The 27957-nt window shown below is 41.0% G+C and overlaps 1 protein-coding gene across 1 annotated transcript in view; it reads right to left on the bottom strand.

Annotated features, from left to right (window-relative positions):
* Positions 1-14863, bottom strand: part of PRKAR2B (protein kinase cAMP-dependent type II regulatory subunit beta) — a 105066-nt gene extending 90203 nt beyond the window's left edge. The window contains exon 1 of the mRNA XM_004602112.2: positions 14261-14863. Within this exon, the coding sequence (XP_004602169.1) occupies positions 14261-14549 (289 nt within the window). The 5' untranslated portion in view covers positions 14550-14863. The remainder of the gene's footprint in view (positions 1-14260) is intronic.
* Between the last annotated feature and the right edge of the window lie 13094 nt (positions 14864-27957).

Below are 27957 nucleotides of genomic sequence, written 5' to 3'. Positions count from 1 at the left end.
GTCAGAGAACGACAACCACAGGATGGTCTCACTTATATGTGGTATATAAGATAATTGGATGAGGGAATTCAACGTTTAAAAGGAGGTATGACTAGATCACTCTTGACCCAAGAGTATAGGAAGGCAAAGGACAGAGAATAAAAGAAATTGAGGGGGAAAGAGACAGGAAGCAACAGAGAGCGGGAGTCAATGGGATACTAAGCTATACCACAGAGTTTCAAACATCAACAAGCAAACTTAAACATGTGCCTGTCAAGGTGGCAGGCCTCGGGGGAGAGGGGTTGGGACGGGACTTGAGAACTCTGATTGTGGGGAGAAGACACATGTGGTGGGATTGGTATGCCTAAGATTCAACTATGAATAATTCTATAAAATCATGATGCCTTGATAATTTTTTTAATAAACCTTATTTTTCCTCTAACAAAGAAAACTGCATATACTTAGGTCACACAACTTGATGTTTTGATGTCTGTATATCATGTGAAAAGATCACCACAACCCAACTAAGTAAATACCCATAACTTCTATATAGTTATCATTATATGCTCTTGGCAAATTTCAAGTATAATACAGAACTGTTGACCATCATCACAGCTACATATTACAGCTCCCCAAACCAAGTCATCTCCCATAACTAAAGCTTTGTACCCTACCCTATGCTCAAATATTTTGCATAAACAACCTTTTTTATTTGTTTTTTGTGGGTTGGCACAATCTCTGGTGCTGAGAATCAGATCTGGGGCTCCCACATGCAAAGCCTGTGCTCCAACCCTTTGAGTCTTTCATAACTGCTTACAAATCCAAATTTTATTATGATCTAAATATTGAATACCATCTGCATCATTTATAAGGAATTATAAGGAAATTTCTTTGGGAACTTACTATTTTAAAGTAATAATTCTAAATCAAAGTCCTAATAATTTGTAATTGGCAAACTTCTGCTAACAATAGTTAAATTAGAAAGCAAAGATGGATGACACAACCTATGACAAAACTCCATGTGAAAATAAAGATCCCCTATAGGCCTGCCTTCTTTCCTCCTAAATCTATGAATATATTAGCAATCTGCACTGAAACATACAACTAAGGGTTTATGGGTATTAGGAATAAAACCACAAAGTTAAAGGAAAACTTGGGAGGTACAAATTTGTTCTATCCCGGGCTTTCATAAATATTATGACATGAGAAAATTACAGCAAGTTGTAAATTTAATGTTACAAGTTTTCCTAATTAATTTATATTTCAGGCACATATTCATGTTTTTTACCCTAAGTATCTGCCTCATTTAAATAAAGTACCTATTTCCAATAGCACAGTGGGTAGGGAATTTGCCTTGCACACAGCCAACCTGGGTTAAATTCCTCCATCCCTCTCGGAGAGTTACCGAGAGTATCCCACCCACACAGCAGAGCCTGGCAAGCTACCCATGGCATATGTGATATGCCAAAAACACAACAAGTCTCACAATGGAGACGTTACTGGTGCCCAGTCGAGCAAATCGATGAACAATGGGATTACAGTGCTACAGTGCTACCTATTTCCAATACTCCTATCTTCTCTTTCCTAAATTACAATAAAATGACTTTTTGAAACTTTAACCATAATCTTGGAAGCTCTTCACAAACAGATACATTCTACCAGGTAAACACTTATTTTTGAGAAAGAAGGGCAGGAGTGTGTTTTAAAAAAAAAGTTATTCCACTTTATTCCATTGCCTTTACATTTTTTTTTAAGAGTCATATCACTTACTTTGCATTTCAAATCAAATTAAAGGAGGGTTTTTTTTAATTAACTAGTGAATCACAGTGAGGGTACAGTTACAGATTCAAACATTTCGTGCTTGTTTTTCCCTCGTGCAGTGTTCGGGAGCCCATCCCTCCACCAGTGTCCATTCTCCACCACCAATGAGCCCAGTATCCCTCCAACCCCCCAATCCCATCCCCCCACCCCACCCCTTCTCTGTGGCAGGGCATTCCAATTTGTTCTCTCTCTCTCCTTTTGGGTGCTGTGGTCTGCAATAGGGGTATTGAGTGGCCATCATGTTTGGACACTAGTCCACTTTCAGCGCGCATTTCCCTTACCACGTGGGATCTCCACTCACAAATTACTTGGTGTTCCCTTCTCCTTTTGGTATGACTTTCCCCCAGCATGTGAGGCCAAGTTCCAAGCTATAGAGTCAACCATGGAGGGTTGAGTTTTAAAGCAGTGTGGGTTTACTTAAAGTTTGAAATACTTGGCTAAGAAATATAAAGTACTGTTACTACACAACTTCAAAAGTAATATTCAATCTATGACATACCTAACCAAACCTCCAATTTTAAAAGTTGCCAGGTTCTCACTGTTCTACACTACTTGTCTCTTTCTTGTCATACCTGTTTACAGTGCTGAGTACATGCTAGTACATTAACTTGTGACAATGCTCTGAAATTGGTACTATCATTACTCCCACTTCACAGATGGGCAATCTGAGGGACAATTTGGTAAAGAATTTACTCAGGACTCCATAAGGTCTAAGTGGCAAAGCAGGTTTTAAATCACACCAAAGATAAGTCATATATGTGGTGTGTGTGTGTGTGTGTGTGTGTGTGTGTGTGTGTATTTACTAGCAGAGCTGGGGCTTCAACACAGAAGGGACATATGTTTTACCATTGTGGCCATATCCCCAGTCCTATGAATCTTTCATTTTTTTTCTTTTCTTAATTGGCACTGTTTCCTGCGCTGGGGAAATCGTCCAATACACTGAAGTGCCTGCTTTGTTTTCAGGAGGCCCAGGTCTAATCGCTGGAACTGCATGTCCCCTACTGCCCAGCACTGCCAGGTGGTGTTGCAGATGTTTTATGTTCCTGTTAAATTCTTCAGCAACTTGTGTTCCGTAAACTCGCTACGGGTTGGGAAGTATAAGATGGGCCAGGGATGAGGCTCAGCATTTATAGCACTTGGCTGGCCCTTGTGGAGCTTTGGGTTCAATTCCTTGACACTGTATGAGCTGGGGGAAAGAAGCCCATGAACCACATTACTCAAATTAGAGGAGAAGAAAAATGTCAAAGGAGTCCAAGGCAAGGACAGTAAACAAAGGCAGAAGAGGACAGCTTTAGTTCAGAACAGAGCCATTTAGAGAGATTTTGGAAAACACAAGGAGTGGGGCCTGGTACTGGGGGTGGATGTGTCACAGAGAATGGTAAAGACAGGGAAGGTCTGTGATGGAACAAGAGAACACTGGTGCAAAGGCATCTTGATCGATGGGCGGGGGTCATGCGACTACAGGGGAGGCGGGCAATGTGGTGTCATGGTGGTAGGAGTGAAGACAACGGGTTGAGGTCAAAGGACAAAGCAGATCCGAAACGCTAAAGAAGCGGGGTAAAGTGTCGCCATGTATGTGGCCAATGAGGGTTCAGTCCCCTGTACCACTTATGGTACATCACTGCCAGGAGTGATCCCTGAGCACGGCCAGATATGTACCATGCCCAGTAATAAAAAAGGACACAGCAGATTCAGGATAATAGACAAGCTTCAGACTTGGCAAGCTGCTTGGAAAGGCAGAGCAGCAACATGGTAAGTTTAGGAGGGACCAGGAAGGTCATGAAAATCCTCACTCCCAAGACAAGCCTCCCCTCTGTGTTCTGCACTTTGCAGAGGGCTCAAATGTCAGGTCAAATAAAACCAGGCCTCATATTTAATGTATTAAGTCAAAGCTTATAAAACAGAGGCTTGGGTTAGCCCTTCATATTTAATGAAAATTTTTATAAATGCATTGATGTCAAGGATTATTGGGAGACTCTTTTAAATATTTACCCACTTAAGAAGACTCCAATCACTTTAGAAACAAATACTTACAGGCATCTGCCATTCCCGACATCTAGTATTCAATTGAATTTAATTTCAAAGATAGCTGAGTGCTTTCTGGGAGCAACCACAGGGCCTTCAGGAATGCCTTGAGGTCAAGTAAGCAATGGCATCCTATGGCAAGGCCACAGGGGCACTGTTTCTGCTAGAGGGCTGGTCACCCTGTCACACTCACACCGACAATGTCAACCAAGAATCTTGCCAATATTTTTTTGGTGGGGTTAGAGGGCAGGTGATGTGAAATGGAAGCTAACCTCTGAAAAGACTGGAATTGGCAGAAAGATGTGGAAAGAGTGTTGAATATTCAGGAAGAAGATAGTAATAAATGAGAATATTTGGCTATATTAATTTATACAATATTTGGTTATATCCAAATATTGGATTTTATTAACTATTTAATGGAAATATCTATGCTCCCAAATTGAGGTTTTTTGGAGGGGCACACCCTACAGTGCCCAGGGCCTAGTTCTGGCTGTGTACTCAGGAATTATTCCTGGCAGTGCTCAGGTGACCAATTGAAATGCCGGGAATTGAACTGGGGTTGCCTGCATGCAAGGTAAAAGTCCCATGTGCTGTACTATTGCTCCAGTCCCTCAAATTAATTTTCTTTCCTGTCTTTTTCTACTTAAAATACATTTGATAAGCAATACAAGTACAGGATAGATATCTTTTCAAAAGTCAAAAATGGAGATTGTGAAACATCTCCTGAACATTGTAATTTTAAAAAATGTCATCCCTAATATACTCTATAAAATTATTTCTTTTAAACTTCTTTAAAAATTCAGGTTGATATCTCATACTTGTCGGTACTTCCCATGATTTGGTTATTCTTAAGAAAATACCCATGATCCTCTATGATTCTCTTTATAACATCATCACCAAAATTGGTACCTTGAACATGAATAGATAGATATGATCTACCCAGGCTGGAGTTGAACGTGCAGATAACTATGCAGGTTTAAAATAAAGAGCACTGGAGTAGAGAGCTGGTTCAAATATGGTGCACTAGAGTTCTATTCTAGGCATTATGCTTTGTCCCTCAGCACCACTGGAAGTATCTATGGTTCACCCATTGGTGCAGCCCTAGTCCACTGCCAAACAGGAATACCAGCCACCTGCCAAGCCCAGCTAGGTGTTAAAAGACAAGAGGAAAGCACATGGATCTTACACTCTGGGTTATAATATTTTTATAAGATATGATTTTATTCTCTATTCTGAACTTCGCCATCAAAAATTAATTTATCTATTGAACTGGTTAGAGTTGTGGTCTTCCAAGTGTGACTCTGTACTGCAAAACAATATATAAGTCAACGCTTTGGTTTGCTTTCATAATTCATATTTTTGGATGCTTCATCAGATTCATAGTAAATAAATATATGGCACATGTGTAAAATGTTTAAAAAGCTACTAAGAGTACACACTCAAGTATATTTTACTAATGACAGTACATAATAAAAAGTTTTCAGTATTCAACAGTCCAGTTAGGAGGTGTTTATTTCTGAAAATAAGCTATTTTATGGAGTTTCCATGTGAGAAGGGATAATTTGGGAAAAACAAAGAGAAAACAAATTGTTTGGGGTTTTGGTGGAGGGGGGAATATGGGGTGTTGGATTATACCCAGTAATGCTCAGGGGTTATTCATGGCTCTGTGCTCACAGTGACCCTGGCAGGGTTCAGGGAACCATATGTACTCCCAAGGATCCAACCAGGGTCAGCTGTATGCAAGATAAGCAACTGAACCATCTCTCCCACTTGAGAAAACAAATTGTAAAGGAACAAATTAATTCAGGGCTAGACTGCAGAATTTTGGAAAGAAAGTAGAGGGTATTTTTTAAAAAATGTGTCTTTTAAACCATGCAATTGCCATTAAGTTCCAAAAAATGAAGTATATATGACAAGACGAAATAGAAAGGCTCTGAATTCAAAGTGTCAGGTACAAAACCTTATTCCATCACTTACTTGGGGAGGGATACACAGCACCTTGTTCAGTATCTGGCACTTAAGCAACTCAAAATGTTAACAATGATTGATAAGTAAACAGTGGATTGTTTAATAAATACTAGTTTTCTATAACAATTGAAATAAAAGGCTGATTCATATTTTAATTTAGCATACCTTTAGGAGAGATACCTCTTGGTCTAAGTGAAAATGTATTTAGATAGGTAGAAGATTTTTCTCCTTCTTTCTTATCCAAAATTCCCCTCACAATCACTCCCACAAGCTATTTTGTCTTGGAAAAGCTAATATAAATTAAACAATGTCCATTCCTAGTCAAACTAGACACCAGAGTAAGAGCATACAATATATTTCCTTAGCTTCACATTTTTGTGGAATATGCATTTTTGTATTTTGACCCTCTTCATACAAAAATATTTAAAAGTACAGCAACTGGAATGATTTTTTTTTCAGTTTCCAAACATATTAAGCTATGCATAGCAGATCCTATTGCTGAAACATTTATAACTATTGCACCAACTGTGTTTATACTTCTGAGTTTTTTTAGATTGTTTTGTTTTCATGTAAGCCATGACCTGAAAATTTTAGCTCAAATTCTTTCCACAAAATAATTACATAACGGGATAGTCTGAGTCATTTTGCATTTCCGAAACCCAAAATCGCTCCCATAAAATAAAGATAATGATCAGCATTACAGTGAGACTTTTAGATGGTTTTTTTCTGACTAGATGAACCCCAAACAGATGGAATGAATGGATAAGACAAGAAGTGTTCAAATCCGGATAGGTGAGAGCGCTAAAAAAATCATCCAACTCAGAAAAATCACATTCTTTCCTTTCCATATTTCTTGTCTGAAGCAAGTTATACAAAAGTAAAGTCTAATATTAGATTTCATTGCAAGAAATGACAACGGGCAATGCTGAGAGCATCCAAAGTACCAAAGTACCTCTTATTAGTCCAACCTTTTAAACCTTATCTATCACTTCAATGGAAACCAGAAAAAAAATTATACCATGTGTGTTAATACAAATAGCACATAAAATACAAGTAATAGTTCTATAAATAAGACCAAAACCAATTAAACTTGAGTAAAGAATTTCTCTGGCTTTCAGCTGTTCCATCTGTTAAAATAGATTCCATCTACACTAAGATAATCGCCGGAGAAAGGATTATTTCTCAGAAAGTCTAGAGATAGTAAACTTGAATGAATGATTACTTCTTCCTAAAAAAAAAAAAACTGAAACTGGCTCTCAGTAAGCATTTCTGCAGCAGGTGAAAGGACACAGCCTCCTTCCAACTTGAAAATACTCCTTCTCTCAATAGGTCTTCCCAGGTCTCAGGCCTTTTTCTATTATTTCAGTTCAGTCGCTTCTAAAGTAAACCCAACAGTCAGCCACTTAATCTCCTTCACTGAATCCCTCACCATGAAATGCCACTAAGCACAGCCATATTGCTGCTACTTTCATCAACTGTCTTAGTGGGTCACAAATAAGCTCCTCATTGATGAATTCAAAGGTCTCTTGTTAGTATTTACACAGTTGGGGTTGAAAAAACGTTATTTGCTTTTTGACACTGCTCTGAAGGAAATCTGGACAGTAGGAAATTTACTGGAATCCGTGGTATGAGACGTGTAACAATAACTGGCCATTAAACATTTACTCTTGTCCCACCCAGACACCGCTCATCACTTTATGTGCAATGCAAATGGAAAGCTCAACAGTCTAACATTTAAAAAAATGGCCAAAATTTTTTTCCAAGAAGCTAAACAAAAGTATCCAATGTTTCCATTTTTGTCTAGGTGTTTTCACTTTATACTCTACAAGTGCCAAGTGATTGTGTATGTGTGTGTGTGTGTGTGTGTGTGTGTGTGTGTGTGTGTGTGTGTGTGTGTGTGTGTGTGTGTAGCAAGAAAGTTTTTATTGGGGCTGGAGCAATAGCACAGCGGGTAGGGCATTTGCCTTGCACGTGGCCGACCCGGGTTCAATTCCCAGCATCCCATATGGTCCCCTGAGCATTGCTAGGGGTGATTCCTGAGTGCAGAGCCAGGAGTAACCCCTGAGCATCACTAGGTGTGACCCAAAAAGAAAAAAAAAAAGAAAGTTTTTATTGAAACTTTAGAAAGATGCAATGAGAGAGAGAGAGAGAGAGAAGAACATGTTTGAAAGGGAACACAGGCTTCTCCAGAATGGAAAAAGGCAGCCAAAGAAACAGGGACAGGCAAGAGTTGTACATGTTCAAAGGAGAACTCAGCCCTGAAGAGCAAGCCAAGTGCCAACTGGTTTCATTCCTTCCTCTTCCTTTTCCCCTTCCCCTCCCTCACCCAAATCGGTCAGTGCCTTTCTCCATTCACCTGCACTTTCCCTTCCTTCCTTCCTTCCTTCCTTCCTTCCTTCCTTCCTTCCTTCCTTCCTTCCTTCCTTCCTTCCTTCCTTCCTTCCTTCCTTCCTTCCTTCCTTCCTTCCTTCCTTCCTTCCTTCCTTCCTTCCTTCCTTCCTTCCTTCCTTTATTTTTTCCTTCCTTTTCTTTCTTTCCTTCCTTTCCCTACACTCTTTACTTTCCCAAAGCCAAAAGGGGCACAAGAACACTATTTCAAGTCCTTTCATTTCTCAATTTCAATCTCTAAAGCAATTCATTTAATATTGTCAAAATGAATGCCCTCAATTGTTTTCTGAAGATCACAATTACCATCTATAACTCAAATATTTTTGAATCTTTTATAATATTGTCTTATGCTCATAACTAAAATAATGGCTTTGATATTTTAGCCATTGTCATGAATGATGTAATCCATTTCAGGAAGACTTAAAACCATGTCCAGCTCTAAGTAGCCAAAGTTTCATTAATTACAAAACTATGAATCTCTCAGCTACTTAAGATTTGGAAGGATGTGGGTTTTATTACTATGCACCATTACTTCACGGGTGACATGCCACGTAAGCTCATTTCTACTTCACCTCTCTTAGAAGTGCAAACGCTAGATTCACTTAAAAAAAATGCAATGAAATTGCTATTCTGCAAGAAAAGTTGACACTTCTGTAACATTTCATGTTAATGAGATCATTTAACACATAATGAATATTACTAATGAAATCTTACAAATACTAATCAGTTTATCTTTCTAATAACCTGAAGTAGGAACAATTGGTATAAACATGTTGATATGCCTTACCTGTGCTTCACGCATAGAATTAGAATGCCCGAATTTAGTTAACAAAAAACCTGATCCTCATAAGCAATTTTTTCAAGCCAAATATACATAAATTAATAATATTCCAGATAAAAAGATATTTAACTTTCAGTTAGTTGCGTAGGATATATCTACAACCTCTGAAATAAATTTCTTTACTGCTCTGCTGACAGCTACAGGCACAGGAGGCCAACCTAACAATTGGCTGCTTTGTCTCATAATAACCCCTAGTAGCCATAGAGATAGCAAGTTCTTAAACAAGGGCACAGAGAAGTCGGTTGGCTAAAGTAACCATTTTTAAAGCTATGATTAGATGCCATAATTTCCTGCTATCAGTTAGGCCATGAACCCAATAGGTAAACATTGTTTTAACTCCTGGTATGATCTAAGAGCACAATAAAGATTTTTTTTTCTCCAGTAGATCCTAAGGAAATCAATCAACTGCTGTTATAACTTTTGCTATTTCATTTTAGGAAGACCACAGAAACCATTTCAGGCAAATGTATTTCTGGCTTTTCCTTAAATTACTGAGAAACTTAGATCTTCTAATTCTGTCAAACAAATGAGAATATTTGCTCAAAATCCTCTAGAAAACTTCTTCAGGCCCATGAATATATTCTCAACTCTCCCAAAATAATTTCAAGATAAAAATAACTTTCTTTGCTAAAGTTCGTAGGACCATGAGTTCCAATTTTCCAGTATTTTGCATAATTTCATGGATCTCTAGTAATAGCTTGAAATAGTAAAAAGAGAAAAAAATAAAGGTAGGCATGGCTGTCTAAAAAAATTTGACAGAGGTCAGTTAAAATTAAATCATAGTTTTTACATGCTAAGTTTCTATTTACAAAGTTTTGACATAGTTGTCTATAAGGCAGAGCTCTGTACATTTTGTAATTGGGTATTACTTCAAACTCCAGATCTTTTTCTTCCACAACTTAGAAAGTCAATAGTCTTCAATGTTTTATACTAATTTATCTTTATTATTGATAATTATGTCTCGTGTACCCATATATAATTTTTTATGATAACATGTAAATTTACCAGGGTAATTTTGAATTGTATTTGCCCAATTTTTAATTTCATCAATTTCATCAAGACAACGTAAGCTCTCACAATGAATGATGCCTATACAAAATCATTGATTACCAGATAACACCCCAAATTGGTACTAATCCAACTCTTCGGCCTACTGAAAGTGCTTCAAATAAATGACAAGCCTGAGGATACTAGGCTTGTATCCTAGTATCCCATCAGACATGATAAGTCAAATTTTATTTTCTTTCCATAGGATGGGGGAAGAAGAAGGAGAGTCCCCAGTAGGACTTCTTTCAGAATTTCAAGAGTTCCCAGAGAAAACGATCACCTTATGCCACAGGTATATATGCCACTGTAATCCTGAGAAGTTGCCCTTTAATCAAAATTGATAGAAAACTAAGGAAAAATCAGAAGTCATATATTAGGAAGAAACTAGGACAGAAAAGCTATTCTGACTATTGGATCCTTTGGAAAAGCAGAAGTAAAGATCGCTTTGGAGACATTTGACTATTTGATCTCCTGCCATTGGTCTTGCTACAAGGGTCTGGCTCTTTTTTTTTTTTTTAATTCAGCCACCATCTGAACAGGTCAAGATGATTTGCCAATCTCTGAGTGAATGGGGACTAGATATATGGTCAAGAAGTTGCCCTTTTACACACTCTCCCAATAAATACCATCTCTGTATAAAGAGAATGGGTATAAAGAGACTGATGAAAATTCATCAGTGCTACTAGAGAAATCTGCATGAATATTTGACCTCTTAGCAGGCCCATGTGAAGGACAATTTTCATTTGTGGAAAATGCCAGACTAGCATAAGAAACCAGCTCCTGCTACTTACTAGTCCCATATGTGAACTTGGAGAAACATAATCTTTCAGGGCCTTAGAGGTAAAACACACTGAGGGTCTCAAGAATAGCTTGAAAGTAAAGGGGTGTGGAAGGGAAATTAGACCCACCACCACCCTCTTCTGGGGAAAAAGCCTGGGAGTGCAAAGTCTCAGCACGGAGCCAGATGAACCTCTGCTCCAATCTTGACTCCACAGCACACCAACTGTCAAACACTTGACTTGGGCCAGTTTCATCTTTCTCCTGGAGCTGAGGGAGTGAATGGAAGCATTCCTGTAGCGCAGAGAACACAGCCAATATCAATAAATAGCAGCTGGGTTTTTGTGCACTTGTTAATGTGAAGAGACACTATCATTACTATCTGTTCATCAATGTTTCTCAGAGTGCAGTCACAGAACAGAGCAACACGAGGTAGGGGGATATCTATTCACTCAAACCCAAACCAACCTATTAAAAAAAAACTTCGAGTTTTTATTCATTTCTGATAACCATTTCTGAAACACACCACTGAAAGACATACCAAATTCTGATCCAGCTAGTCCAGTTCTACATCACAGTCAATTAAGATGATTTCTACTACTCATTCTTTACTATGTCTGGGCCAATTACCTATGTATATGGTTTGTTTTCAATTTGGGCATTTTCCTGGACTCAGACATTAAACTCATAGACTCACTCCTATTATTGTTTCCACACTGATACTATTTTGACTCTCTGTCTCCACAAGGGGACAGAAAACCATGACTCAATTACTTACCAACCTTCTAAGGAATACGTGTTTAAAGGTCCATTATTTTTTTTAAAAAGAAAAGAAAAAAAAGGCTGTGCAATGGAGACCAAACATTGTTCACAAAGTGTCAGATATTGTGTGCATCTTCACTATGAAGTCTGCCCATTGGTAACATACTTGTTTTTTAAACTGGGGCACGGGGCAGGTGGGGGAAGATGCCTATGATGTCTTCAACACAACTCATTTTTTTTTTAAGTAAGAGAATTGGGGCCAGACAGATAGTACAGTAGGTAGGGTGCTTGCATTGGATGCAGTGGACCAAGGTTTGAGCTCCACTACCTCTGAGTATCTGAGCTCTGCCAGGAGCAATCCCTGAGCACAGAGCCAGGAGTAAGCCCTGAGCTCTTTTGGGTGTGGCCCAAAGGCAAAAACAAAATCCCAAAACTGATTATAATTTTTAAAAGCTCCCATTTTCTATTCAACCAGTACGAAGTTACACGTGCACATGGATATTGGATAATGATCAAATTATATATTTGGTTACAGTCAAAAAAGTTGTAAAGTCCGTAGGAGAACAGCTGGGGAATAAATAGTACAATTGGTTTACACACAAAAAAAGTAATTATTAAAGCTTACACTGAGTAATTTCTACAATAAAAGTGCATTGGAGAATAGAAAAATGACATAAATGACCCCTGCTGTTTAGAAGCAATCAGCTTTATTCCATCATTGCAAAAAAGGAAATAAAATCTGGTCTGTGTATAATACACATTGTTGAAAGAAGAAAATGGAATCAGTGATGCAAAGCACTTCAAAAGCATATTAACAAAATGTCTGAGTCCTATTAACAACATATTATACTGAACATTCAGAGATTCTTTGCCAGGTCTCTTAGTTTCTCATTTATCTCTCAGTTCTCCAGTGTGGGGAACGAGTGTTTTTCCCGTGTGTGTGTGTGTGTGTGTGTGCGTGTGTGTGTGTGTGTGTGTGTGTATGTGTATGCCCACACACAGTGACAGTAATATAAAAAGTATTAGAGGCTTCTACCCATTTTATGTCATCCATTACTGGCTTGTCCTTCCTCATCTGTTTGAAATACATTTTCTTTTATCCTTTTGTATGAAGTAAGGAAAATATTTGATTATAAACAGAAAAGAAACAAACCCTTAGACTACCCTCTCTCAGGACACATGCAGGAGTCCCTTTTTTGTTTTTTGCTTTTGCTTTTTTGGGTCACACCCAGCAATGCACAGGGGTTATTTCTGGCTCTTCACTCAGGAATTACTCCTGGCAGTGCTCAAGGGACCATATGGGATGCTGGGAATCGAACCCCAGCCAGGCCGAGTGCAAAGCAAAATGCCCTACCCGCTGTGCTATTGCTCCAGGCCCGAGAATTACCAGTTTTAAAGTAACAATTCCTCCCTCCTATCTTCATTTGTCTCTAAGCACCCATTTCCAGGATTTTCTGGGGGTTGTGTTAGACAAAATAAAAAGACACAGATTTTATAACACGTTTCAAAAACTCTTCAAAGAAACACCTTTGCTGGAACATTCGCGAGAAAATGACACCTTCAGATGTTTTCATTCTATAAAACCACTGTGGACACACCAAACGCAGTGTGAATCAAAGCCGGGGCAATGCCCATTGCACCTGTCTCATATCACAATGAGGATACCTCACTTGTGCATTTGCACACCACGCTGTTTTACTTTAGGTGTCATACTGATGGAATTTAGGTTAGTCGTGTAAATACAGGAGGGTGCGAGTATGTGTGCGTGTTAAAAGAGGGTTGTAAGCAGAAGGGGTGGGACTTAGCAGCGATTTGAGAAAATTCCTTTTTCTTTCTCATTCATTCTTTCTAGCTCCAATGCCTGGCACAGTCCTTACAATTACTCACTGGCTTCTCATTTTAAAGACAACCAACAAGCTTTCAGAACTTCCTACAGTGTTTTTCACACACATCCCCCCACCCCCCACCAAGGCACCAAATCATTCAATATTTGTCTTAAATATAAAGCAAACCCATTAGCCCCGTTTTCTCCTTCCAAAGACACCCACTTCACCATGGGAGGGGACTGGCTAAACAGAATCCTTTGTTGAGTGCCCAAAAATATCACCACACGGTATTGGTAAATTGGAAGACAGATTTACTCTGTTTCCAGGAATGCCAAAGACATTGTCATCAGCCCTGTTCCGCCCTAGTGAGCCCAATTTCATGCTCCTTTTTAGAGAAATTTGCCATCGAGACAAGAGTGAAGCCGATGCAATCGAATATTCTTCGTCTTAGCTCTCTGGACGCCCCACTAACAGGCTGAAAGAGGGCGCCCAGTGGGGCCAGTTACCTAGGCACAAAGCAGCGCCCATCCCCGGGAAAGTTGTCCATCAGGGTGCCCACCCCGAAGGGGCCGCCGTCCGCCCGCCAGCCTGGACCTCGAGGTGGGAGGGGGGCAATGGGCAAGGAGAACGTCGCAGCTTCCCAGGGAACTGGCAGGGGTTGGGGGGGAGGGCGCGACAGGAGAGCAGAGGAGGCAGGTGGGCGAGTGGGAGAGCCAGAAATGGACGCGGAGCGGGTAGGCGAGACGGGAAGGTGGGGGAGCAAAGCTGCAAAAGGGGGGACACGAGCGGGGGCGTGGGGGTGGGGGAGGGATCCTGGGGTCCTCACCGTTGAACGCCCCGGCATCTGGAACCGCCGCCGGCTCCTCCTCCTCCTCCCCGTTCTCCGAGTCGGTGTGCGCGGGCTCCTCGGCGAAGTTGACCCCTTTGCTGGGGGTGCCGCCCCCGACGGCGTCCCCCCAGGTCCTGCCCTCCTGGCCGAAGCGCGCGTTCTCCTGCTGCAGGCGCGTGAAGTGCTGCAGCGCGAACTCCAGCAGGTCCGCGGGCTGATGCCGGAGCACCTCCACCGTGAAGCCCTGCAGCAGCTCCGTCAGTCCCGCGGGGATCTCGATGCTCATCCTGCCTCCCGGGCCGGCGGGGCGGCCTCGCGCCCCCCTTCCCCCTTTCCTTCTTTTCCTTCTTCTCTTTTTATGTGGGTGTGTTTTGTTTTGCCCGGGTCCGGCCTGGGGGACCCCCCACCCCCACCCACCTCTCTCGCGCCCCGCCGGGCCGCCCTGGCAGCGAGCGTTCCGAGTGCGCTGGCGGCGCTACGGGCTGCGAGCGCGGCGCACTGGGCCCCGGCTGGCCCGGCCCGCGGCTCCCGGCGCGCGGCGGCAGCGGCGGCGGCGGCACAGCGAGCGCGGCCCGGGGAGGGCTGGCAGCATCTCCGGCTCCTCCCGCTCCCGCCGCGGTCCCCGCTCTCCCCCGCGCGGGCCGCCCCGCCCCCGCCGCGCGCGCCCACGTGACGCGCGGAAACCATGGCAACCTCCGCCGGCGGCGCCCCGCACCCGCCGCTCCGAGGGTGGCCCGGAGCGGGGCGCGCCTGCCAAGGGCCCCCCCCCCGGGGGACCCCCTCCCACCGCAGCCCCCACCCCAGCTCACGCTCCACCTTGGGAAGGAGGGGGGCGTCTCCCGCTCCCCTGCGACCCCGGCGCGCCTCGCCATCCACCTGTCCGGGTCGCTGCACCGAATTCCCACACGTCATTCACCGCGGGGAGCCCCAGCCCAGCTGCTGCCACGCGGTTGGCCCTGAAACTTCAGCCTTCACCTCGGTAGCGGATATTTTTTTTCCTCCCCACCGAGAATCTAGTTGTGTTGCTAAGTGTCGGTCATGTGCTTAAAGTCGTCACGGTGGTAGTGGGTCTCTTCTGGACAAAGAAATAATAGCCCCTCTCCCCCCACGTCGCTCCCCATCTTTGGAACACCTTTTTCTTTGATCACCTTTTATGCAGCCCTTCTCCATTCACCGTTTTTTTGCTGTACTGACAAGTAGTCCATTGTTCCCTCCATGCGTCCACCGCTGTTTATTGAGATAAATGCGTCATTTATTGCGAAACACTTATCCAAGTGAGTCCATGCCCTTCAAAGAGGATAGTGAAGGAATTTAAATAAAATGGCAGAGCCAGGAGAATTGGTCGTAAAAGTGTGTGTGTGTGTGTGTGTGTGTGTGTGTGTGTGTGTGTGTGTGTACGTATGTATGTATGTATGTATATGCTTTGCCTGCGTAAGCATTCGGTGTTTATTACAGAACTCCCCCTTCCTTTAGGTTTTTTGAGTGATCTGGAATGATCTCCAAAAATGGGATGCTGCAATATAACGAATGATAGATGTGCTTTTAAAGAAGAAACCTTGACATTAACTTTGAAATGAGGCTATTTCTGAAATTGCACAATTTTTGAATTAGAAAGTTTTTTGCCTACTGAGTGCTCCTTGAAAACACATCCTTCATTTTCAATGATGATTGCCATAGCATTGTAAATAAAATATTTCAAGAGCAAGAACATTTAGTTATTCCAATTAAATAACTCAGGATGGAGGAAACCCTGTCACTGTATCACTGTCATTCTGTTGTTCGTCGATTTACTCGAGCGGGCACTAGTAATGTCTCTATTTCTCCCAGCCTTGAGATTTTAGCAGCCTCTCCCTATTCATCTTTCCCAATGATTGGAGGCTCTTTCAGGGTCAGGGGAATGAGACCTATTATTATTGTTTTTGGCATATTGAATACTCCACGGGTAGCTTGTCAGGCTCTGCCCGTGGGGCAGGATACTCTCGGTAGCTTCCTGGGCTCTCAGATATGTGTGTGTGATATGTGTTTTATATATATATATACATATATATACATATATAACTCTATGATTTGTTGCCTACTGTCTGAACTTCATCAAATATGGTGTGGTAATTATGGAAAATGGGTAAGAAGTGTCTTGTGTGTTGTGCATCTGTGAAGTGATCATGTGGTCCAGAAAGTGGCCTGGAGCGTGGTGGCATTTAGGGAGTGGTAGAGGTGGGCTCCCAGGCCTGCGTCCCTTGGGGCAGGGAGGGTTCTCACCCATCTCTCTCTGGGGCGCCCTGAGTGAAGGAAAGATTAGGAGGAAACCCAAAGATTAGAAATGTAAGAAGCCAGTCCCTTTTATGAAAATATGTCTCCTTATTGTTTACAATCCAATGAGTATTCACTGTGAGTGATTATCTCTGATTCCACTTCTAATCAATCTCACAATAGCTTATTGTTTTTAATAACAGTTCTTTTTTTTGTAAGAGTCAAGCATCTTGAGGTGTATGCTTTTATAAAATACCATGTGCCCCAGGCAGGAGAAATAGTACAGTGTGTCTGGTACTTACTTGGCTAACCTAGGACCCATCCTCAGCACCATACAAGGGCCCCGATTGGCACCAGGAGTGATCTTGTGTACAGAGCCTGGAGTAAGCCCTGAGCATGCCAGGTGTGACTGCAAAACAACAACAAAAAATAAAATAAACCTTTGTTTTTAAAGAAAAACTTACTGTGCTCCACACTGCATAGAGTGCAATATTTGTCTAACTTAACCCAGATAAGCATTACAATTTTTATAGACACACTAGATACCATAGAGAATTGAGGAAAGATTTGTATCCTCTGTCTTCTTTTGTGGTAATGTCTTATTATGATAATCTTTGTTCCCATATGTCAAAGAAATGCAAAGTGGCCTAAAGAACATAGTTGATATCTCTGTGAAATGAGCAGAGGCAATTTAGAGCTGGTTTTCTGTGATCATCAGGGATCCAGGTTTCTTGCAGCTTCTTGCCCTATAATCCTCAACTGGTCGCAGATGACTGTCCGACTTAATTTATATTTCATCCAAAAAGAAAGTAGAAAAGAGGAACAATCTGCCCCACCCACCCATAGCCTCCTTCTAAGGAAACTTCCAGGAAGTAATACATAAACTCCTCACATGCCCTCTGAGCAAGATTACAGTTTACAAAGGCTAGAACAAAAACTATCTCCCATCCCATGTGCTCTTTGACAGTGTGACCTGGTCACCCTCCACTCGAGTCCCATCAAGTATTGATGCCTTAATTCTTTTGACTCTGGATATACTTGGGACAGTTTTGATAGAAGCTGAGCCAGCAGGATTGAGCACCCTGTTTGCATCCCTGACTCACAGAATCTGTGAGCACAATGAAAGAAGGTGAAGGCTAAATATGGGACTAGTTTGTTACACAGTGATAGTAACTGAAGCACACACCTAGAGGGAAACTTCAGGAATGTTAATCTCTATTTTGAACTGTCATGTACCAAGTAGACATTTGATAAATAAGGAGAATCAATTCTGGAACAATTAGCTGCCTGTCACAGTGTTTAGCACTTTCTCCCAGGAATGAGAGAAGTTGTACACATTTGCAAAGGCCGTATTTCAAAGTAGCAGCCTACACTGTGTGATGACAAATGACTTTAGTCTTTTTGTAAATTTGAGGTGGTGAGGCAGAGGGGGAAGTTGGGCCACACCCACTGGTGCTTAGAGGCTACTCTGTTCTTTGAGTGACCCCTAACAGGGCGTTGGGCACCATATACAGTACTGGGAATACAATTGGAGTCAGCTGCAAGCAAGGCCAGTACTTTTTAACCAATCTCTCTGACCCCCTTTTGTAGATTTATAATGAAGCATGGTAGATAATTCTCTATCGTTAAATCACAATGTCAGGACCTATTTGAGTTCATTTCTTTTGTTTGTGTTTTGAGGCAATATCCAGTGATGTTCAAGGGATAATCCAGGTTTGCCATGTGCAAGGCAAATGTCCTACCCACTACACTATTGCACAGGCAATTGGATATCATTTCTTTTTTCTTTTTTTTTCTTTCTTTTCCTTTTTTTGCTTTTTGGGTCACACCCAGCAATGCACAGGGGTTACTCCTGGCTCTGCACTCAGAAATTACTCCTGGCGGTGCTTAGGGGACCATATGGGATGCTGGGAATTGAACTCGGGTCGGCCGCATGCAAGGCAAACGCCCTACCCTCTGTGCTATTGCTCCAGCCCCAAGGATATGATTTCTTTAGTATGGACTGGAGTGATAGCACAGCAGGTAGGGCGTTTGCCTTGCATGCAACCAACCCAGGTTTGATTCTTCCCTCCCTCTCGGAGATCCTAGCAAGCCACTGAGAATATCCTGCCTGCATGGCAGAGCCTGGAAAGCTACCCATGGCATATTTGATATGCCAAAACAATGGCAACAAGTCTCACAATGGAGACATTACTGGTGCCCACTCGAGCAAATCGATGAACAAGGGGACAACAGTGCTACAGTGCTATAGTGCTTCTTTAGTATAAGAAATATAGTTTAGAAATAGAGAAGAGGGCTGGAGAAATAAGAGAGCAGGCCTTGTAAACAGCAATCCCAGGTTCTATTCCCTGGCACCTCTGCAATATGGTTCTCCAAGCACCATCAGAAGTGACCCCTGAGTACAGAGGCAGGAGTATGCCCTGAGTATAGCCAAGTGTACTCTCCTCCCCCTCGATAAAAAGGAAAAAAAAATATAGAAGAAAGATTCAATTCATTGAAGTGAACCAGGCATGAAGTGAATAATCGGATTAGGTGACCTATGTGGTTTCTGCCATCTTAAAATATTCTGCAGTTATACAGTACAGAAAAACAAAGACCCCACCCATTGGATTTAAAATATCTTTACAAACACTTCCTAATACAATTTTCACTTGTATCAATTCTTCAGTCACTATGATCTGAAAAAGTGAGCTTGATCCTGATATTTGTATTATGTTAATATTGTTCTCAGAATAAATCCACTTTTCAATTATATTATGCCTTTAATTTGCTGCCACATAATTTTTTGATATCATTGCCTTTGCTTTTGTTTTCAAATCTGTTTATCTTAAAAATCAGAGTGTAGAACAGTGACTTGTAAATACTCTGTCTTTGAGTTCTTTCAAAGCATCTGATTGATATTAAGTCCAAAAGGATTTTTGGAAAGTTTAAAAGATTCTCCAAAGAATAATAGAAATAAAAAAAGATCATTAAAGAATGATAGAAAATATGTCCTTAAAATCATATTTATTGGTTTTTTTTTGCTTTTTGGGTCACACCCAGTGATGCACAGGGGTTACTCCTGGTTCTGCACTCAGGAAGTACTCCTGGCACTGCTCAGGGGACCATATAGTATGCTGGGAATCGAACCCTGGTCGGCTGTGTGCAAGGTAAATGCCTATCTGTGCTATTGCTCCAGCCCCTTAAAATCATATTTGATAAATAGAATAAGGGTTCTGATTAGGGACTATCCTGGGCCACACATTTGTCTGTTTTTCTGAAATTCTGCTAAAAATGATGAAAGAGGGGCCAGAGAGATAGTACAATGGGCAAGTCACTTGCCTTGCATGAAGCTGACCTATGTTTAATCTCTGGCACTGCATATGGTCCTCAGGCCTCATCAGGAATGATCCCTGGGTACATAGCTAGGAGTAAACCCTGAATACAGATGGATGTTGCCAAAAAATAAATAATGATAAAATAAATATGGAAAACAAAAATTGAAGGGAGTGGTGATAGCTCAGTGGTAGAACACAGTGATAGAGGTATAAGACTATGTGAGTTACAGTCCTAGCACCATGCCACATGCCAAGGGAAATTTTGGTGCCAGGTCAGTTGCGATCCTCACACTAAAGTGTGAGGCTCCTGGCAAACATTACAACCAAGGGTATTCAACACTCTGTCATTGGGAAGAGAAGGGCTGGGAGGAGGGAATAAATACATATTCATAAAGACCAAAGAGTGAGAGAAATCTTATAAAAGTTAGCATTAGTAAAATAGACCCTTAATTTTTAATGAAGGAAGAGAATCCTAATACATTCCACATCATGGATGAACCCTTGAATGAATGAATCTGCTAAGTGAAACACACCGGTCAAACGGACAATCTATGTTCCACTAACATATGGTGTCTGGAGTAGGCTAAACAGAAAGTGGAACTGTGGCTGCCAGCAGTGGAGGGGAGGGCCAAGTGAGGAGTGGTTCAGTGGGGAAGAAGGTTTAGTGTTGCAAGGAGAAAAACGTTCAAGGGTTGTTGCTCAACAGTTTGAATATACTTAACCCTGCTAAACTGTGCACTTTAAAAAGGCTAAGATAGGGCTGGAGTGATAGCACAGCAGGTAGGGCGTTTGCCTTGCACGCGGCCGACCCGGGTTTGATTCCCAGCATCCCATATGGTCCCCTGAGCACAGCCAGGGGTGCTTCCTGAGTGCAGAGCTAGGAGTGACCCCTGAGCATTGCTGGGTGTGACCCAAAAAGCTAAAAAAAAACAAAACCCACAAGGCTAAGATGGCAGGGTTCAGTTAGAGTATATCACTAGAGAACCTTCAACTTTTTAAAAACCTCAGAACAGAAGAAACAGGGCCCATGAGAATTATCTACTAGGGTATAGGAGGTCACTTAGCAAACTGGTGAAGGCCGAGCCATTAGCTTGGATGAGGGGTGGATAAGAAGAAACCCATTGGGAAGGGGAGCACCACGGTGTTCCAGAAGAAACTGGAGACCCTGGATGCTTCCAAAGTGGATGAAGAGTGAGGGTCCCTGAAATGTTGCGTGAATTGCTGACAGAGCTGTGCCCTACCAGCCCCTCCCCGTCCTACGGCTGCTCCTCTTTCACTCCAGTAAGAGATGGAAGAGTCGGCCTTCTGGAGAGCATGGCACAGCCAACTAATAAAAAACTAACACAAAGAGGTTACTTCAGTGAATCCATCAATACAATGAATAGAAGAAAAATCTCTCAAAGTACATTAATGCCCCCAGTTACACAGAAACAAGAATATTTAGTATTTAGGAATAGAGAAGGGATCACTAAGAAAATGAGGGTTGGAGGAATCGATCGGGATGGGAGATGTGTGCTGAAAGTAGATAATGGACCAAACATGATGGCCTCTCAGTATCTGTATTGCAAACCATAATGCCCCAAAGTAGAGAGAGAATATCATCTGTCATAGAGGCAGTGGGAGGGTGGGAAAGGGGGGTGTATACTGATGATATTGGTGGTGGGGAATGTGCACTGGTGGAGGGATGGGTGTTTGATCATTGCGTGATTGTAACTCAAACATGAAAACTTGTAACTATATCTCATGCTGATTCAATAAAATACAATTAAAAAATAACATTGTAGCACTGTGGCACTGTTGTTCTGTTGTTTATTGATTTGCTTGAGAGGGCACCAGTAACATCTCCATTGTGAGACTTGTTACTGTTTTTGGCATATCAAATACATCACGGGTAGCTTGTCAGGCTCTGCTGTGCGGGTGGGATACTCTTGGTAGTTTGCCAGGCTCTCTGAGAGGGATGGAGGAATCGAACCCGGGTTGGCTGCATGCAAGGCAAATGCCTTACCCACTGTGCTATTTTTTAAAAAATAGTATTTATCAAATTTTAGTCTCATTATTCAGTTTTTAATCTTCCCTTTCTTTTCCTTTTATTGTTTTAGTGAATCCAGAGTCTCACCCACATGGTTCTGGTACTTTTTGAGGGTTCTGCACTTTTGCTCTCATGGTCACACATGCTTGGCTGTGGTGTGCTAAAAATTGTATATATCTGTTGTAGTACTGGGATTATCACGAATGCCAGAGCCTCCAGGATCACAGTTTTCATGTGGGGCAATGCCAGGAATGAAACTCTCAGCCTCAGGCCTGCAAGGCTGGAGCTCTTCCACTGAACTAAATCCCCCGGACCCAGTTGACTCACTCAGTGATCACTTTTGAACTTTTGAGACCTAGCTAGATGGTGTTATGCTGTTTATAGTGAACCAGTGCACAGAGAGGTTAATCAGGTCACCCAAGTTCACACACAAAGCCAATGGTGCTGAGATGGGATGTCACACTGTCTGACTCTAGAAAAACTACACGTATGCCAGGGAATTTGAGAAATAAATAAACAGGAGTTTCATAGGAAACTTGGTAATTTGGGAAACCAGGTAATTTAAGAAAGCTGTAATATTCACTCCATGCAAAACAGAAGGTTGACAAAGAGAAGAAATAAAGTCTACGAAATAACACAATGTGGCTTAGTTGTAAACATTATTCATGTTTTTATTTTGTTTGGATTTATTGTCAATATAACAAAAATAAGCACTGATACAGCTAAGTGTGATGTGGTTATGTTAAGTAGAAAGAGAAAGAAAAGAGCAGAAGAGAGTGGTGCTCTGTGTGTGTGTGTGTGTGTGTGTGTGTGTGTGTGTGTCCATGTCCCCATCTGTCTGTCTGTCTGTCTGTGTTGTGGGATCTGGGAATTAGATCACAAAATCCTAATATGCCATAGCAAAAGCCAATAGAAATGTCTGATTTAGAAATAAAAAGTCATATATCATTTAGAAGTATGTCATTAAATAGTAAAGAACTAGCTTAAGTAAAGTGATTGTGTCTTGAAAATGGTAATGATACACACATATTACTGTCACTAAACTAAGGAGTATTGATTCCTACAGCAGATACTAAATTACAGTGTTCCTCACCTTTCATACAATTCTTCCCTTTGGTTTAGGCTCCAAATAAATTAGATTTTCCAGTGTCTAAATATCCAGTGGGAATCGAAAGCCTATATCTTCAAGTTTTGGAAATTTTATTTATTTATTTGGAGGGGTGGAGTAGTGGAGTTGGGCCATACCTGGAAGTGCTCAGAGCTAACTCCTGGCACAGTACTCAGGATCACTCATGGCAGTGCTTAGGGGATTTTATGCAGTGCTGGGGATCAAACTTGGGTCATCTGTGTGCAAGGCAAGCACACTACCCACTGTGATGTCTCCCTGGGCCCTAGTTCTGGGAATTTTAGAAACCAGATACCCTTAAGAAAGGTAGCTCCTTCTTCTTTTTTTCAGGGAAGGATCTTCAAGGCATCCTACCAACTACATTTGTCTCACCTAGTTGAATATTTATGAAACCTGCCTTTGTTTTATAGTATCTAGTTCTCCTTCAGTTATTTATTTATTTGTTTATTTTTTGCTACCCATTTTCTCTCTCCAATTTAGTTCCTTCCTTGTCACTTGTGAAATGCATGCTCCACGAGTCCCAGGTGTAGAATTCTCTTGCTAATCAACATCCCTATGGGACAGAATGTTCCATTTTTGCTTTCAGACATCTTAGAGCTAATGTGTGCTTTATTTGTAGAAGAGATTACCCTTTACCCTGCTTCAGGATAATAGTATTTTTTTTACTGAACTGTATGCTCTAGTAAATTCTTTTGGTCCTTTTCTTGCCAACTGAAATAAATTATACACCTGTCTAAGCAGAAGAGGATAACTGGAGTGTATAAACTACATTTCATCATTTTAAAGACAGTTTTTTCATTCCTCTTTTTTCTCTTACTGCATGAGTTCTAGAATTTGTAGTATCAGATATAAACCAGCGTACACATCAAGCATAGAAATTTCTTTGGTAGAGTTGGGCCATTTAGATCATTTTCATGCGTGTCTGATTTTGCTCTGTATACCTTCCATTTATCCACAGGGAGACTCTGCATGGCCAAGTTGCCAGTACCACAAATTCAAACATCAACCTTTTCAGAGACAAACAGTCGGGTCTCATTCCCCTCAGAAATGTTCTCCCCTCCCCGTTTCATATCTCTAAGTGGCTTCATAACACCTTCTTTCTTTTTTTTAAAAAATGTATTTATTTTAGAGAATTACAAAGCCATCCATGATTGAATTTCACTCATACAGTATTCCAACACCCATCCCTCCACCAGTGTACATATCCCAGCACCAGTATCCCCAGGTTCCTCCCATCACCCCCCCCCCCCACCACCACCACCGCTTGCTGCTTCTATGGCAGGTGCTTTTCCTCTCTCTCTCTCTCTCTCTCTCTCTCTCTCTTTCTCTCTCTCTCCCCACCCTTTTGGGTATTGTGGTTTGCAATATTTACTGAAAAGTTATATGGAATATTTCTTATGTACTTTTAACCCTCAGGACTTGTCCAGTGTGATTATTCCCAGCAATTATTATCATAGTATTCTCTTCTCTATCTTACCTACCCTCAGCCCCACACATGGTTGTGGTTAGATCCAACCATTGACCAGTCCTCCTAACCCCTTGCCCTGGCCATGTATATTATTCTTTTACTATATATGTATATTTTATATACCACAAATGAATGCAGTCATTCTACACCTGTCTCTTTCCTTCTGACTCATTTCACTCAGCACCATACTCTCCATGTCCGTCCATTTATAGGTAGATTTCATGACTTCATTTTTTTGCTCACAGCTGCATAGTATTTCATTGTGTAGATGTGTCATAGTTTCTTTATCCATTAGTCTGTTTTCAAGCACTCAGGTAGTTTCCAGATTCTGGCTATGGTGAATAGTGCTACAATGAACATAAGGGTGCAGATGGTGTTTCTGCTGTGTGTTTTTGGGCCCCCAGGGTTTATTCCCAGAAGTGGTATTGCTGGGTCAAATGGGAGCTCAATATCTAGTTTTTTGAGAAAAGTTGTATTGTTTTCCAAAAACAGTGGGCCAATCAGCATTCCCACCAATAGTGAAGGAGAGTCCCTTTCTTCCCACTTCCACACCAACACCGGTTGCTTTTGTTCTTTTGGATGTGGGCCAGTCTCTGTGGTGTGAGATGATATCTCATTGTTGTTTTGATCTGCATCTCTCTGATCATTGGCTTAGAATCAAAGCAACAGTTACTTTTGCCTGTTCTATCCCAAAGTATATTCATTGTAAAATTCTGTTGATTCCATTTCACTGGTATATTGCTGGACTTTGTCCTTTGTCATCTCTCTGCCATTCCTAATATAACTTTCTGTCTATATTAATCTGCTTGGACTTCCAAAACAAAATACCAAGCACTAGGAGGCTTAAACAAGGGAAATTTGTATTTTTCAAGCTCTGGTGATTAGTAAGACAAGATCAGGGTGCCTATATGGTCAGGTTCTGATAAAACTTCTTCTCTTGAACAATAGAGAGCCATCTTCTGAGGCCTCGCAGGGCCTTTTTATAGTCTGTGACCAGCTCTGTGCATCCCCATCACCCCAAAATAACCCCACAAATAAACAGAAAGAGTGAAAAAAAATCTGTGCTGGCAAGGATGTAGGGCAAAAAGAACAGTGAGTAGACTTCCTAAAAATTAAGAATAGACCTTCCATATTCCCCTCCTAAAAAATTATGCGTAGAATACTAGAACACTAATCCACAGGATACATGCATACTTATGTTTATCACAGGGATATTCACAGTAGCTTAAATCTGGGAACACCTCAAGTACCCAATATTAAATGCTTGGAGGAAGACACTATGATTTGTATATACACACAATAGAATACTACTCAGTTGTAAGAAAAGAAGAAATCTTGCAGTTTTCTACTACATGGATGGGATTGGAGGCTATCATGCAAATGAAGTAAGTCAGGAGGAGAGTGACAGATACAGAATTATCTCTCACAGGTGGATACAGAAGAAACAGAAAGGAAATAAAAAAAAACAGCCAATGATGTGGTAAGAGGGGATTTAGAGACAGTGGGGGGGGACCGGAGGAGGGGCACTACTAGTGGTGGGTATGGTGTAGTAACACTGTATGACTGAGACGTTTCTATTAGCAGTATCTCTAATAGCCTAAAATTTAAAATTTGAAGAAAAATATTGCTTCATAACTAGCCCTTCTATAACCATTTTTCCCACTTCTGGTTTTCTGTTTTTGATAAATAATTCCAGTGGTTTTGTTGTTGTTTTTGTATAATGTAATTTTCTGCTTAAAAACAATAGCAGCAACAAAAACTCCCCTCCAAAGACTCATTGTTCCTTGAGAACAAAGGCAACCCTCGATTGTCATGAAATTCAAGGACTTTCATAATCTACTTCAAACAAAATTTCCCAGTTTGACTTCAGATTTCTTATCGTGCCTCTTACATCATAACCAAACTGAAATACTTGTCTTAATGTGTCACTGACTGCATTTGCTCCATGCAGAAGCCTACATGCTACTTCCCAATTAGATATCCTACCTCTTGGTCAAATGCTATCCTCTCATCACTGCTTTGATCCTCTGGCAAAAAGTTATCACTTCCTATTTTGCTCATCTTTTTGTACTTAAGACTTTTAATTTTGTTTATTTATGAAATTATGTGGTTTCCTCCTGGAAAATTATCTGCTGGAACAAATGGGCAGAGCAGACTCTTTGCAGAGGCTCAGACCTGCAGGCAATCAGTCAGTGAATACTTGCTCGTATGAACCATGAATCTACTCGAAGGAATTATGACATTTCATAGTCAAATGGACAAAAGATAACATTTAGATTTGTGATTTTAAACTATGTTAATTGGAGCCATATTCTATTCCATACCTCAGGCTTTGACAAAATTTTTTATTTGAGGACAGGGTTTTGTTGCCAAATATTTTAAACCATTGATCTCATTCAACCCCTTCGTTTTGTAAATGAGAAAAATGAAGCCAGATGGAGATTAAAAAAACTGACATTCCTAAGGTTTCCCAACTATTGAGTAGAAGACACAGAAATAGCAAGGTATATATAAACTCTATCAACTTGAAAATATATTTGGAAAGCAGTTTAACAATTTTCTTCTTTTTGATAGCCACCTCACCTTCTGCTAAGCCATTACCTAATTCCTGGGAAAATTCAGATAACATCTAAAACAAATCAGGGTAGATATCTGAGGTTAATTCTTGTTATACCATTTCTTCCAGGAACTGTTTGGTACGTCCAGACTGAAAGATTTCATTTCCTTGGGAAATGTGTTATTCACCATGGCTCCTAATAGAATAAACCTGTTGTCTTGAAAGGCTGGACACAGCTGAAAATCACATAAACTCTATAAAATGTAAGTACTGAATAAAAATGCCATCATATAGTGTTCCTTAGGAGCTATATATCTAAGTAAGATCTTTCAATAAATAGGATATCAGACACAGTTAATGCTCATTTGTGCTTTGGCGTGTGATGTTCATCTTATAATGGCATCTCTAGTTGTTGCTACTTCTTGATTTATTATTTTTAATTTATTATAAACTAAGTTTGCAAAGTCTTCAAATAATGAAGTATCAAAGGAGCAGGGAGAGCTATGGCAAGAATTGTTTTACTGCAGTATTATTTTACAGTCGTAGTTCATGCTCGTAACAGCACAGCCTGACAAGGCTTATCTATGTATTTAAATAGAACCTGCCACTTACGGAACTAAGAGCTCTGTGAAGCCTGCCTTTTTTGGCATAAAATAGTCTAGGGAGGATGGGAAGCTTTGGGGAAAAGAGTTGAGATGTGGGTTTCCCATCAATAAGAATAATATGTCCAACATGCTATTTCCTGGGCCAATTCATATATTTAGGTTTTGGGGGGAGTATCATCCTAGTGAAAATATTAATGCTGAAAATTGCATTAAGCAAAATGAATAAGAACTAGCTTCAAAAACTACTTGAAATGCAATCATTCTCCAACTTTGAAAAAAAATAATATGAAAAGTAACCTGTCTGACTTAGATTAAAGGAACATTTCTCTTATCAGCAACAAG

The sequence above is a fragment of the Sorex araneus genome, chromosome 1 (assembly GCF_027595985.1).
Source record: "Sorex araneus isolate mSorAra2 chromosome 1, mSorAra2.pri, whole genome shotgun sequence".
Lineage (NCBI taxonomy): Eukaryota > Metazoa > Chordata > Mammalia > Eulipotyphla > Soricidae > Sorex > Sorex araneus.
The sequence above is the reverse complement of the archived record's forward strand: the minus strand, read 5'-3'. Positions and strand labels throughout refer to the sequence as shown.